Genomic DNA, 15,188 nt, shown 5'->3' with positions numbered 1-15,188 from the left:
AACCCAGGGATCTCACTACCTTGTTACTCCTCAGGTCCCAAGGTCCCTAGCCAGTCTGCCTTTTTCTCTATACCTTTCAGATTCTTTTCAAGTTTGTTGTATATATAATATCCAGGATTTTTAGTTGTGCTTAGCAGGAGGAATGGGGAAAAGTACATCTCCTCCATTATGTGACAAATGGCACCATAATTTAAAATATTTTTATATGAAATCAAATGTGGCACTAAAGTTAAATAGAATGCCAGGTTATAACTTTATAGGTAAAACACCGAAATCTCAAAGAAATGTTATATTTATCAGCACTGATCCTATACCCCAGAAAGAGGTACTAGTTCTTTTTCCTATTGTTAATGGTAAATATTAGGTTGTAGGCCAAGCTTCTGTAACAAAGAGACTCAAATACAGTGGCTCAAATAAGGTAGAACTGTATTTTTCTCTCATATCCAGGGTAGGAAAGAAAGCTCTGCTTCTTGAGGTCTTCTGAGGAACCAAACTGGGTGGGCAGCTGAGCCATCCTTACATTTGGCTTCCCAAGATTGTTCTAGACATCACCATTTTCAGTTGGCAAAGGTAATGGTGATGGTAATGATGGTTGGGGTAGGGAAACATAGAGGTCAGGAACTTGATTTTTTTAAGGACAGGAACCAGAAATTGTATTTACTGCTTTTGCTCACATCCCATTGGCCTACACCTAGTCACATGGTCACATCTGGCTGCAGAAGAAACTGGAAATGTCTCTGCTGGTAGTCATGTGACCAGCAGAAGTTGGGGTAAGGGACCTCTGTTACTAGAACAAAAAAGGTGAGTAGTAGTCTTTGCTTTTGTTACTTCAGTGAAAATTTTTAGAAGAAATTAACTGTGTGGTCTTATTTATCATGAGCCATTTTATTCTATAGTTAGCTGTATTTTTCTTGTTGTGTTCTTACCTGTTTCATTATAAAAGATCAACATTACCTTCATGGTCAGATCTTAGCCTAGATAGGAATCTAATTTTTATATAACTATTTGGACTACGTCAAGTAAGAACTTGTTTATATCTTCTAGGGTTTACAGAGTCCACAGGGGATAGAATGCAAGCCAGAAGCTGTATGTAGTCACATAATTATTGAGAGCCATGAAAAAGGATGTTTCAGGACTCTAACAGCTGAACGGCCACAATTGGACAGCCATCCTTGTGTTTTCAGATCTGCTGAACCCTCAGAAATGATCAGAGGACAACGGAGCCCATCATCATGGACAACCGGGCACATCAACCTTGCCAAGTCACTGGACCAGAACAACTCCCATTTCAAAGTTTGGAATTCATTGCAGTTACAAAGTCATTCCCCATTTCAAAACTTTATAGGTGATGACTTGAAAATTAGCAAGGGTCTTCGAATGCCATTCCGTGAAAAGTTGGACCCTTGGCTGTCAGAATTAGTAGAACCTGCTTGTATGCCACCTGAAGAAATGGATTGTCAGTCGTCATCACAAATGCTGCCCCCAGAACCCATGAAAAAGTTTACTACCTCCATCATTTTCTCATCTCACCGACATTCTAAATGCTTTTCAGATTCCTCTTTTCTTAAGGTTGGTGTTACTGAAGGTAGCCAGTGTACTGGAGCATCTGTGGGGCTAGTTAATTCTCATATCACTGAAGAGCAAAATCCTCCTAGAGATCTAAAAGAGAAAACCTCTTCCCCTTCATCATTTAAAATCATTAGTCAGTCACCAGATAAAGCTGTGACTATTTTAGCAGAAAATAGTAGGCAAAGCCAAAAATTATCTGTTGCACATTCTCACCAAGAAGAAAAACCCTTAGAAAGATCAGATTTTAAAGGCAGTCATTCTAAGCCCAGTACCAGTGCAAATGATAGCAATTTCAAGGAAGTTCATTTTTCTGATAACGATACTCTCATTAGCATGGGCAGACCCAGTTCCACACTAGGAGTAAAAGAGAAGAATGTAACTATAACTCCAGATCTTCCTTCGAACATTTTTCTTGGACAAGAGCTCTTTGAACAAAGCAAAGCCTCACATGCAGATCACCGTGTGAGAAAACACAATTCTCCCCCTCCTCAACATCAGGATCATGTAGCTGCAAATCTCCCTTGTCGTATTTTTCTTGAAAAACGAGAACTCTTTAAACAAAGCAAGACCCAACATAAAGATAATCAGTTGAGAGAAAACCACTCTCCCCTTCCTCAAAGTCAGGATTATATAGCTTCAGACCTTCCTTCTCGCATTTTTCTTGAACAACGTCAGCTCTTTGAACAAAGCAAAGCCCCAGATGTAGATCACCACATGGGAGAACACCATTCTTCCTTTCCTCAAGATCAGGATTATATAGTAGAAAAGAATAATCAACATGAGCCTAAATTACACATTTCTGATATGATAAATGTTGAAGCCAAATTCAGTGATGTGGCCTCCCCATCAGCCCCAAATCAATGTACAGTAGTAACATCTGCATCGACTCCACCTTCAAATAGAAAAGCACTTTCTTGTGTTCGTATAACTCTTTGTCCCAAGACTCCTTCCAAGTTGGATAGTGGAACCTTAGATAAAAGATTTCATTCATTGGATCCTGCCTCTAAAACAAGGATGAATAGTGAGTTTAACTCTGACCTACAGACTATATCTTCAGAATCATTGGAACCAACCTCCACATTATTGACCAGTAAACCTGTAGCACAGGATCAAGAATCTTTAGATTTTCTAGGACCTAAATCTTCACCGGACTTCCAAGTCGTACAGCCTCCTCTTCCAGATAGTAATATTATTTCCCAGGACTTGAAAACCATACCTTTTCAGAATAGCCAGATAGTAACCTCAAGGCAAACACAAGTGAACATTTCAGATTTGGAAGGATATTCCAATCCAGAAGGGACTCCGGTATCTGCAGTTCGGTGAGTCTCATTGTGATTACAAGCAAGCTGATGGAATTTATGATAAAGGGTTTAAAATACTTAAGCAAATGTAAGTTCTTGGGGGAGAGGCAGTATGATTTCTCTTAGGGGAGGTTGTATCTGCCTAAGCTAGAATTCTGTCAAGGAATAAACACCTAACTAAGAGAAAACACCTGAGAGTAATGTATTTATACTCTCAAAGAGCTTTTGGAAAATGACTTGACATCAAGTATTTTAAAACACTGAATTACTCTAAGAAGAATCTTTGATCATTGAGTGGTACAATTTACTAATTCCTTATTTATTACATTGGAAATATGCTGAAGACCAGGCTTTGCTCCCTCTCCCCCTCTCTTTGTTTGCATTTCATGATTCCCCTCAAATATTTAGTACTTAGAATGAAAAAAGTGAAATTTCCTGGCAGACATCACTTCAGCCAAGTTGTCAAGGTTAACATCACCAGTAATGCACGTCAACCTAATGTGGTCCCTGATGTGATGCCTTATTACTTCACAATGATTGTAGGAATGGAAACCCAATTCAGGGATAAATGCATTAGATTTATACTATTCAGATTGATTTTAAGACTGTCATTGATTCAGTTTTACATTAATGAGTCTTTTACCGTATGGCTAAACGAATTACTGTCTGTGTTTAATGTTTCCACCTTACAGTTGAGAAGGTAGTATTTCAGAGTGGAGAGCACTGGCCTTACAAAGAGGGAAAAAATGTGTAATCGACATCCGCATGTGGTAGTCATGGCAGTGAGGGACTTAAATATGTTATCTCATTTAATACTTGTGATAACCCTATGAGGTAGGTGGTGGTATCCTTATTTGCCCTCTGGGAAACTGAGACACTGACATTGCTATCAAGCAAACCTCATTGTCTCAAATAATGCAGCCTGTTCAATCTAAGCAAGAGCTTGTTCACCACATGGTACTGTCTCTCCCGAATCCTAAACCCTACTTAAACTATTCTATTAACTGTCCTCTTGGACAAGTCATTTAATATCTTTGGCACTCATATATGGATGACTGATGGAAGGAAAGGGTTGGAAAGCTTAAAGGTCCATTACAGCTTGAAAAATTAGTGGTTGAGAATTGGATTGGGGCAGGAAAAAACAAGGTCAATCTCTGATTTCAATACTATTATAAATAGTAGAGTGTTATAGAGATCAGTACTGTGTGTGAAAAATGTTTAGAAATTAAAAGATTGACAAGTTTACATACAATACTTAAACTCTTCTCAGTGATAAAATGCCAAGTTATTGGGGCTGAATTCCTTGAATGAGAAGAAAATTATAGATGATTTTAAATATGAACTAATAATAATGCTGTTTGTTCAGAATGTACTAAATGCCAGGCATTGTAGTCAATGTGTATATCACTTTATACTTAGTATAATCATCCGGAGGTAGATATTATTACCTCAATTTATAGATTTTAAAAACCTAATACTTCGAGAAATTAAATGTTTTGCCTAAGATCACATGGCCATTAAGTTTTGGAGGTGGCATTTGAACCTAGGTTTGTCTGACTCCAGAGTCTGTAAATAATTCTAACTGTATATACATATACACACTTATCTGTGTGTGTGCATATATATATGCATAAAACATTTATATATGTATTAAACTTTTTTTTTTGAGATAATTTTAGACTTACAGAGGAGCTGCAAAAAATAGTAGAGTTCCAGTGTAACCTATTACCCTGAAATGTAGCAGCTTAAAACAATAAATATTATCCCAAAGTTTCTGTGGGTCAGAGATCTAGGCATGGCTTAACTGGGTGCTTCTGGCTTAGGGTTTCTCACAAGGTTGCAAACAAGGTATTGACTACAGCTGTGGTCCCATCTCAAGGCTTGACTAAGAGAATGTCCTTCCAAGCTCACTCACACAGTTATTGGCCAGAAATAATCAGTTTCTTCTTTCCATATGGCAGCTATGACAGCAAAGCTTTTCTCAGAGTGAGCAATTGAGACTGCAGGAGAAAGTGCTGAAGACAAAACCCACAGTCATTACTTTGTAACCTAACCTTGGAAGTGAATCTCACCACATCTGCCACATTCTACTAGAAAGAAATGAATCACTATTTCCAGCCAACCCTCAAGGGTTAGGGATTACACAAGTGCATGAATACCAGGAGGCAGAGATCATTGGGGGGATTTTTTTTTTTTTTTTTGCCACACCATGTGGCATGCGGGATGGGATCTTAGTTCCCCCACCAGGGATCAAACCCTTGCCCCCTGCATTGGGAGCATGGAATCTTAACCACTGGACCACCACGGAAGTCCCATTGGGGGCCTATTTTAGAGGTTGCCAATATACCCTTTGCTAAAGCTTCCCCTTATGTTAACATCTTACCCTAACATCATAACCATAAAATATTTACCAAAGCTAAGAAATTCTCCTTCATATAAAATTATAATTAAATGTATAGACCAATTTGGATTTCACCTGTTTTTTCCACAAATGAAGCTTTTTTGTTTCAGATCCATCCCATAATCTCACCTTGCAGGTAGTTGTTGTGTCCTTAATCTCCAATCTGTGTCAGTTTCTCAGACTTCCCTTGTTTTTCATAACTTTCACACTTTGAAGAGAATTAGTTATTTTGGAGAAAGTCTTTTCCATCTGGCTTTGTCTGATGTTGTCTCAAGATTAGATTGGGGTTATACACTTTCAGTGCATTTCATCAGGGAGCACATTAAGTTGATATGCATGACTAGTGATGTTAACCTTGATCACTTGGCTAAAGTAGTATCTACCAAGATTCTCCACTGTAAACTTAATGTTTTTCCTTTGTAGATACTAATTTTTTTTTTGATACTAAATATTTAAGGGAGGTACTGCTAGACTATGCAAATATCCTGTTTCTGCTTAAACTTTGACCACTAATTTTAAGCATCCTTCAGTGGATCTTGCTTGTAGCAATTATTACTCTGGTATTCTAATGGAGTTTTCATATTTCCTTTATTCCTTCTACATTTATTAATTGGAATTCTTCTGTAAGCAAGGGCTGTTGTTCCTCCCCCATTTATTTATTCCTTTAGTTTTCCATGTACATTAGTATGATCTCAGGGGTATTTATTTCATTCTTTGGATTACAATCCAATACTACTCAAATTGTTTTAGTTTTAGCTATTGAGAACACTTTCATGTTGGCTCCTGTACCTTGCCACTACCCTGAAATCAACTATTTCCCCAAAGAACCCTCGTTTTTTTTTTTTTGTTTTGGAGAATAAGGTTTTTTCCCTAGCTTTATTAGATAAAATTGACATATAACATTGTTTAAGGTATACAGTGCTTTGATTTGATTGCAAGATAATTACCATCATGGCATTAGCTAACACCTCCATCACGTCACATAGGTATCATTACTGTTTTTGTGGTAAGAAAATTTAATACCTACTCGCAACAACTTTCAACTATATAGTACATTATTGTTGACTATCATCACAATGCTGTGCATAGATCCCCAGAACTTATTCATCTTCTAATTGGAAGTTTGTACCCTTTAACCAATATCTCCCCATTTCCCCCACCCTCCAGCCCCTGGTAAACAGCATTCTACTCTGTTTCCACAAGTTTGGCTTTTTTAGGTTCCACATGTAAATGGTGTCATACAGTATATCTCTTTCCCTGTCTGGTTTATTTCACTTAGCATGATGCCCTCAAGCTCCATCTATGTTGTTGTTGTAAATGACAGGATTTCCTTCTCTCTAACAGCTGAATAATATCCCTTTGTGTATATATACACCATGTCTTTTGTTTCATTTCATTTCATTTTATTGTGCTGGGTCTTAGTTGCAGCTCATGGGCTCCTTAGTTGTGGCATGCGAACTCTTAGTTGTGTCATGCATGTGGGATCTAGTTCCCTGACCAGGGATCGAACTCGGGCCCCTTGCATTGGGAGTGTGGAGTCTTAATGACTGCACCACCAGGGAAGTCCCTACGCCATGTCTTCTTTATCCATTTATCCATTGATGGACACAGGATATGGTTGTTTCCATACCATGGCTATTGTAAATAATGCTGCAACAAATATGGGAGTGCAGATACCTGTTTCCATTTCCTTTGGATGTATACCCAGAGATGAGATTGCTGGATTATATGGTAGTTCTATTTTTAATTTTTTAAAGAACCTCCCTACTGTTTTCCATCGTGGCAGCACTAATTTACATTCCCACCAACAGTGCATAAAGGTTCTGTTTTCTCTACATCCCTATCAACACTGGTATTTGTTGTCTTTTTGATAATAGCCTTTTTGACAGGTGTGAGGTGATCTCATTGAGGTTTTGATTTGCATTTCCCTGATAAATAGTGATGTTGAGCACCTTTTCATCTACCTGTTGGTAATTTGTATATCTTCTTTGGAAAAATGTCTATTCAGTTCTAGTTCCTCTGCCCACTTTTAAATCAGATTTTTTTTTGTTATTCAGTTTTATGAGTTCTTTATATATTTTGGATATTAATCACTTATCAGATATATGGTTTGCAGATATTTTCTCCTCTTCTGTAGGTTACCTTTTCATTTTGTTGACTGTTTTACTGTACAGAGAATTTGGGGTTTGATGGAGTCCTACTTACTGATTTTTGCTTTTGTAGCTTGTGCTTTTGGTGTCACATCCAAAAAAATCACTGGTGAGACCAATGTCAAGGAGTTTTCCCCTATGTTTTCTCCTAGGAGCTTACGGTTTCAGGCCTTATGCTTAAGTCTTTAACCCATTTCACATTAATTTGTGAGCGGTAAAAGTAGGAGTCCAATTTCATTTTTTTGGCATGTGGATATCTAGTTTTCCCAGCACCTCTTATTGAAGAGACTATCCTTCCCCTACTGAGTAGTCTTGGCTCCCTTGTAAAATATTAGTTGACTGTATATGTGGGGGGTTATTTATGGGTTCTCTGTTCTGTTCCATTGATCTATGTATCTGTTTTTGTGCCAGCACCATACTGTTTTGATCACTATAGCTTTGTAGTATAGTTTGAAATCAGAAAGTATGATGCCTCCAGTTTTGTTCTTTCTCAGAATTGCTCTGGCAATTCAGAGTCTTTTGTGGTTCCATATAAATTTTAGAATTGTTTTTCCTCTTTTTATGAAAAATGGCATTGGAATTTTGGTAGGGATTGCATTGACTCTATCAATGGCTTTGAGTAGTATGGATGTTTAAACAATATTTATTCTTCTGGTTCATGAGCACATTTCATGTGTCTTTCCATTTGTTTGCATCTTCCTCAGTTTCCTTCATCACAGTCTTTTAGTTTTCAGTGAACAGATGTTTTAGCTCCTTGGTTAAATTCATTTCTAGGTATTTATTGATTAGATGCTGTTGTGAATGGGATTGTTTTCTTTAGTTCTTTTCAGATATTTTGTTGTTAGTGTATAGAAACAACTGATATTTGTATGTTGATTTTTGCATCCTGCAACTTTACTGAATTCATTGATTATTTCTAACAGTTTTTGGTGGAATCTTTAGGATTTTCTATTAGATATTAGATCATATCATGTACAAACAAAGACAACTTACTTCTTCCTTTCTGATTGGATGCCTTTTATTTCTTTTTCTTGCCTCATTGCTCTGCTTAGGACTTCCAGTGCTACATTGAGTAAAAGTGGTGACAGTGGGCACTCTTATCTTGTTCCTGATGTTAGAGGGAAAGCTTCAACCTTTCACCATTGAGTGTGATGTTGGCTGAGGGTTTGTCATACATGACCTTTATTATGTTGAGGGATGTTTCTTCTATACTCAATTTGTTGAGAGTTTTTATCATTGAAGGATGTTGTATTTTATCAGATGCTTTTTCTGTATCTATTGAGATAATCATATGATTTTTATCTTTTATTCTATTAAAGAAGCATATCATATTTATTGATTTGTATATGTTGAACTATCCTTACATCCTAGGGATAAATCCCAATTGGTCATGGTGTATAATTCTTCTATGTGCTGTTGAATTCAGTTTGCTAATATTTTGTCGAGAAATTTTATGTCTGTATTCATCAGCTGTTGGTCTGTAGTTTTCTTGTAGTGTCTTCATCTAGCTTTGGATCATCATGGTAATATGATGGCCTCATAAAATGAGTTTGCAGATGTTCCTCCCTCTTCAATTTTTGGACAAGTTCGAGAAGGATTGGTGTTAATTCTTCTTGAAATGTTTGTTAGAATTCACCGCTTAAACCATCTGGCCCTGGACTTTTCTCTGTTGAGAAGATTTGATTACTGATTCTATCTCCTTACTCCATGGGTCTGTTTATATTTTCTCTTTCTTCATGATTCAGTCTTGGTAAGTTGTATGTTTCTGGCAATTTTTCCATCTCTGCCAGGTTATCCAATTTGTTGACATATAATTGTTCATAATCGTCTCTTATGATCCTATATATTTCTGTGGTATCAGTTGCTTTGTCTTCTCTTTCATTTCTGATTTTATGTATTTGAGTCCTCTCTTTTTCTTAGTCTAGCTAAAGGTTTGTCAATTTTGTTTATCTTCAGAAATCTAGTTCTTAATCTTATTGACCTTTTCTATTTTTCTGGTCTCTATTTCATTTATTTCTGCTCTGATCTTTGTTATTTTCCTTTCTTCTGCTGACTTTGGGCTAGTCTGTTCTTTTTCTCATTCCTTGAGATGTAAAGTTATTTATTTGAGGCCTTTCTTTTTTCTTAATAAAGGCGTTTAGCACTATAAATGTCCTTCTTAGAACTGCTTTTGTCTCATAGGTTTTGATATGTTGTGTTCACATTTTCATCTGTTTCAAGATAGTTTTTGCTTTCCCTTTTGATTTTTTTAGACATACTTATATTCAGTACTGTGTTGTTTAATTTCCACATATTTGTAGAATTTCCTGCTTCCCCCCAGTATTGATTTCTAGTTTCATATCATTGTGGTCAGAAAAGGTACTTGGTATGATTTAAATCTTGTTAAATTTGCTAAGATTTGTTTTGCAGCCTATATGTGATCTAACTTGGAGAATGTTCTGTGTATGCTTGATAAGAATGTATTCAGCTGCTGAATGTTCTGTAGGTGTCTGTTAAGTCCATTTAGTCTAAAGTGTGCTTCAAGTCCAATGTTTCCTTGTTGATTTTGCTATCTGGGTGATCTATCCATTGTTGAAAAGTGGGGTGTTTAAAACCATAAAAGTGGGAGGAGTAAAAGGGTAGTGATTTTGTATGTGATTGAAGTTAAGTTGTTATCATATAAAATATATTGTTATCTGTAAGATATTTATGTGAGCCTTGGGGTAACCACAAAGCAAAAACGTATAGTAGATTCACCAAAAAGACGGCAGTCAGAAAATATTACTACGGAAAATCACCATTTCACAAAGGAAGGCATCAAGAGAGGAAGAAAGGAAAAAGAAAACTACAGAACAGCCAGAAAACAATAAGATGGTATAAGTAAGACTTTACCTATCAATAATTACTCTAAATGTAAATGAATTGAATTCTCCAATCAAAAGACTTGATGGATACAAAATCAAGACCCAACTATATGCTGCCTACAGGAGACTCACTTTAGCTTTAAGGACATGTGAGCTCAAAGTGAAGGAATGGAAAAAGATACTCCTTACAAGTAGAAACCAAAAGAGAGCAGGGCTGGTTATACTTGTAGCAGACAAAATAGTAACAATAGGCAAAGGAGAGGTCATTATATAATAATAAAGGAGTCAGTGCATCAAGATGATATAACAGTCACACACACACACACACACACACACAAACAGTACACATACACACACAAACACCCCCAACATCAAAGCACTTAAATATATTAAGCAAATACTAACATCTAAAGGGAGAAGTAAACAACAATACAGTAATAGTCAAGGACTTCAGTACCCCACTTTCAACAGTGGAAAGTGGTGTTCAGAAACCAATGAGGTTTGCTCATTGCTACTAGGATGACACTGCTTCTTGCCCCTCTGAGTGAATAAAACTAAAGATTATAGGTATTAACTCATGCATATACATACACCTATATTCATTTCCATCTCTATTGTGTGTGTGTGTGTGTGTGTGTGTATATATATATATATGTGTGTGTGTGTGTGTATTTTTTTTTTAAACCACAAGTCGATACCTCCAACTAGTCCAAAACCACAGGGTTGATTCTAGCCTTTTCCCTTTCTTTCTTTATAACTTCTTTCTCCAATGGTGATAAACATGGCTCTTATTATTTACAGTATATTTACCCTAGTACATAAATAAAGTTTCAGAATTCTTATCCCATACCCAGGTGAGAAACAAATTTTCCACCTAGAGTACAGGTTTTATGTATAGTATACAGTCCAGACATTGTTTCTGTTTCCTGGGTTAGCTTTTTTCTTCCTTATAGACTTCAGCATGAGGATGTGATTCATTTATAATACAGTTAGATTCATTTCTTACATCCTATATTCCATTTTGCCCCAATATCTTGGTTAATTTTTTTTTAATTTACATACTATAAAATTTACATACTGTAAAATTTACTTTTTGTGTTGTATAGTTCTATCAGTTTTGATAAATCCACATCACAGTTCCATACAAAGCATTTCTGTCAGTCCAAAAATTCTCATATGCCATCCCTTCATAGACAGTCCCTCCCCTGACCCCTGGCAATTCCTGATCTGTTTTCTTCCAAGTTTTACCTTTCCAGAGTGTCATGTAAATGAAATCATGAAATATATAATAGCCCTTTGGGTTTGGCTTCTTTTACTTTACAAAGTATATTTAAGATTTACCCATCTCATTTTATGAATCAGTTTTTTACTTTTTAATGCTTTATTACAAGCATAAAGCAATAAAAAGTTTTAAAAAAATACAGTTTATCGATACATTCACTCTTTGAAGGATATTTGGGTTGTTTCCAGTTTGGGGTGATTACAGTTAGAGCTGCTGAGTCATGTGGTATATGTGTGTGTTTAACTTTACAAGAACTGTTTAGAACTAAACTATGCTAAACTGTTTTTCCAGGGTGGCTGTATCTTTGTATTTCCACTAGGAATATACAAGTGTTTCAGTTACTCTCCATCCTCGCCAACTTGTGGTATTGTTAGTATATTTAAACTGTTATAATAGGGGCTTTCCTCTGTATGTTTCTCCTTGAGCTCCCCTTTTTTGGTCCTCAGAACAGAAAGCAAGGGCTTAATTTACCCCTCTCTTTTATGTGCTTCCTGTGGCTACTTTGTGTCAGTGCCAGGTGGCTCAGTAAAGAGAAAAAAGAAATCAACACAGGTTCACCTCACCCTCTTGAGACCACACCTTCTCTGGTAAAAGAGGAGGGTTTCCCCCCCTCAGAATTTTAAACTTCTTCTGGTCCCTGTTACTGCTGTACCACTGCCTCCATGAGATTACTTGAGTGCTTTAGATTACTAGAAAGGGAGAAAAGAAAAACAGGGATTTTTTCGCACTATTTCTGCTTCCACTCCTCATGCCTGAATTAGAGGGCTTCTTCTGGAGGTCTTTCTGTCTGTGCTAATGTCCACTTCTAAGTGTCAGACTCTATTATTGAGTTCAGGTCATTGGATACTAAAGCAAACAATGATAAACTAACTCATCACCAATTTAATGGTACTTCAGATGTTGCTGGTCTTCACCAATTTGCCTGCTCCTATTTTTCAAGAGTCTTCTAAGAACTGCTCCATGTAGTTTGTCTAGGTTTTATATCTGCACTTAGTGGGAGAGACAGAATGGGTTATGATTGATTACCCCAAACTGGAGCTGAATGTACCATTTTTCGTTCTCATTAACAGCATATGCAAGTTACACTGCAACACTTGATATTTCCAGGGTTTTTAAAAAATTAATTAATTTTTGGCTGCATTGGGTCTTTGTTGCTGCACGTGGGCTTTCTCTAGTTGGGGCGAGCAGGGGCTACTCTTCGTTGTGGTGCGTGGGCTTCTCATTGCAGTGGCTTCCCTAGTTGCAGAGCACGGGCTCTAGGTGCACGGGCTTCAGTAGTTGTGGCACGTGGGCTCAGTAGTGGCTCGCTGGCTATAGAGCACAGGCTCAGTAGTTTTGGCTCATGGGCTTAGTTGCTGCTCCGCATGTGGGATCTTCCCAGAAAAGGGCTCAAACCCGTGTCCCCTGCATTGGCAGGCAGATTCCTAACCACTGCACCACCAGAGAAGTCCCTCCAGTTATTTTTAATTTTAGCCATTCTAAATGTGGATGTGAAATGGTATGTTATTGTGGTTTTAATTTGTTTTTCCCTGATGACTCATGATGCTGATAATTGCTTCTGTGCTTCTTGGCCATTTTTATGTCTTTATGAAATGTCTGTTTAATTTTTCCATTGGATTGTCTCATGACTTTAAGAATTTTTAATATATTCAAGATACAGATCCTCTGTGTATTGCAAATATTTTCTCACAGTCTGTGGTTTGATTTTCATTTTCTTACTGGTGTCTTTTGATGAAGAAAAAGTTTTAATTTTTATGAAATCCAGTTTGTTAATTTTTCTGTTGGAAGTATAGTTGATGTGCAATATTGTATAGGTTACAAGTGTACAATACAGTGATTCACAATTTTTAAAGGTTATACTCCATTTATAGTTATTATAAAATATTGGCCATATTCCTTGTGGCCATATTCCAATATATACAGCTTATATAGCTTAATTTATGCATAATAGTTTGTATCTCTTAATTCCCTACCCCTATATTGCCCCTCCCCTTTCCCTCTCCCCACTGGTAACCACTAGGTTGTTCTCTATATCTGTTAGTCTGTTTCTTTTTTGTTATATTCACTAGTTTATTGTATTTTTTAGATTCCACATGTAATTGATATCATACAGGATTTGTTTTTCTCTCTCTGACTTAATTTCACTTAGCATGATACTCTCCAAGTCCATCCATGTTGTTGCAGATGGCAAAATTTCATTCTTTTTTATGGCTGGGTAGTATTTCATTGTGTGTGTGTGTGTGTGTGTGTTCATCAGTTGATGGACATTCTAAATCTTTCTTTTATGGTTAGTACTGTTTTGTGTCTTGTCTAAAAATACTGCCTAACCCAGTGTTATGAAAATTTTCTCCTATATTTTCATCTTGAATTATAGTTTTAGCTTTATTTTTTAAGTCTGTGATCTATATCAAACTAATTTCTGTATATACTGTAATTTACACAGTTTAGGATCATTTTCTTTCACTGGATATTCCAGCACCATCTTTGAAATAATGATTATTTCCTTTTTGAACTTAGTTCGCACCTTTGTCAAAAATCAATCGGCCTTTTACATGTGGGTTTATTTTTAAGAGTTTCTACTCTGTTCCTTTGAACTGTCTGTCTTTACACCTATACCATAATGTTTTGATTACTGTAGCTTTATAATAAGTCTTGAAGTCAGGTTATGTCCTCCAGCCTTGTTTTTATTTTCAACAATATTTTTTGCTATTTTAGGTTCTATGCATTTCTGTATAAAATTTAGAATAGTCTTCTCAGTTTCTCCAAAAAAACCTCCTGAGATTTTGTTCAATGTTGCACTGAATCTATAGATCATTTTGTGAATGATTGACATCTTAGTAATATGGAGTCTCCCTATGAATGAACATGTTTTTTCCCCTTACTTATGTAATGTCTCTCAGTAAGATGTTGTAATTTTCAGTGTGTAGGCTTGCACATTTTTCATTAAATTTATTCCTCATTATTTTGTTTTATGATACTTTTGTATATGGTATTTTAGGTTTTGTATTTTCTAGTTATTTGTTGATTGTATATACAAATGCTGTTGTCAAACCAGTTTATCAATGCCAACAAGTTAATTTTAATTTTAATTTCTTACTCACTGGGTCAGAGCTTCCTTGCTAACTCCAGGATAATTTAGGCAATTTGTGTGCAGTGACCATAGGGAATTTAGGCAAGGTAATACTTCTGGTGGTTAAGTTGAGGCATATCTATTTGTCCTCAATTTGTGTCTAGTAACTTCCCTATGATTTAGGGAGTGCTTTGTTTAAATTTAGTGATATCCTCAACTTTAATGTCTATTCTTCATAGACACTCACGTTGCCAGGGTATGAACAGCACTTTTACTTCTTCCTTTCCAATCTTCATGTCTTTATTTTTTTATTTTTTTGCCTAATGCACTGTTTAGGACATTCAGTATAATATTAAACAGAAGTAGTAAGAGCAGTCATCTTACCTTATTCCCCATCTTTGCGTGGGTTGGGGAGTGGATTTAGTGTTTCATCAAATTTGATGTTAGCTGTAGATTTTTATTAGATGCATTTTATGAGATTAAGGATGCCCTCTTATATTCTTAGTTTGCTGTGAGTTCTGTGAGTGGTTGTTGAGTTTTGTCACATGCTTTTTCCTGCTGTATTATGATCA

The 15,188-nt window shown here is 36.3% G+C and overlaps 1 protein-coding gene across 11 annotated transcripts in view; it reads left to right on the top strand.

Annotated features, from left to right (window-relative positions):
• ALMS1 (ALMS1 centrosome and basal body associated protein) overlaps nucleotides 1-15,188 on the top strand; it is a 226,430-nt gene that overhangs the window by 109,342 nt on the left and 101,900 nt on the right. For all 11 annotated transcript variants that reach the window (XR_016395400.1, XR_016395401.1, XM_089923013.1 and 8 more), the window contains one exon: nucleotides 1,045-2,888. Coding sequence is in view for 9 of the 11 variants with exons in the window: in XM_089923013.1 (XP_089779139.1) it covers nucleotides 1,045-2,888 (1,844 nt within the window). In the remaining 2 variants the exon portion in view is untranslated. The remainder of the gene's footprint in view (nucleotides 1-1,044; nucleotides 2,889-15,188) is intronic.

Source organism: Delphinapterus leucas, chromosome 13 (genome assembly GCF_059928025.1).
Source record: "Delphinapterus leucas isolate spDelLeu-1000000601 "Yukka" chromosome 13, BTC_Dleu_Yukka2, whole genome shotgun sequence".
Taxonomy (NCBI): Eukaryota; Metazoa; Chordata; class Mammalia; order Artiodactyla; family Monodontidae; genus Delphinapterus; species Delphinapterus leucas.
Note: the sequence above shows the minus strand (reverse complement) of the source record. Positions and strands in the feature narration are given on the sequence as shown.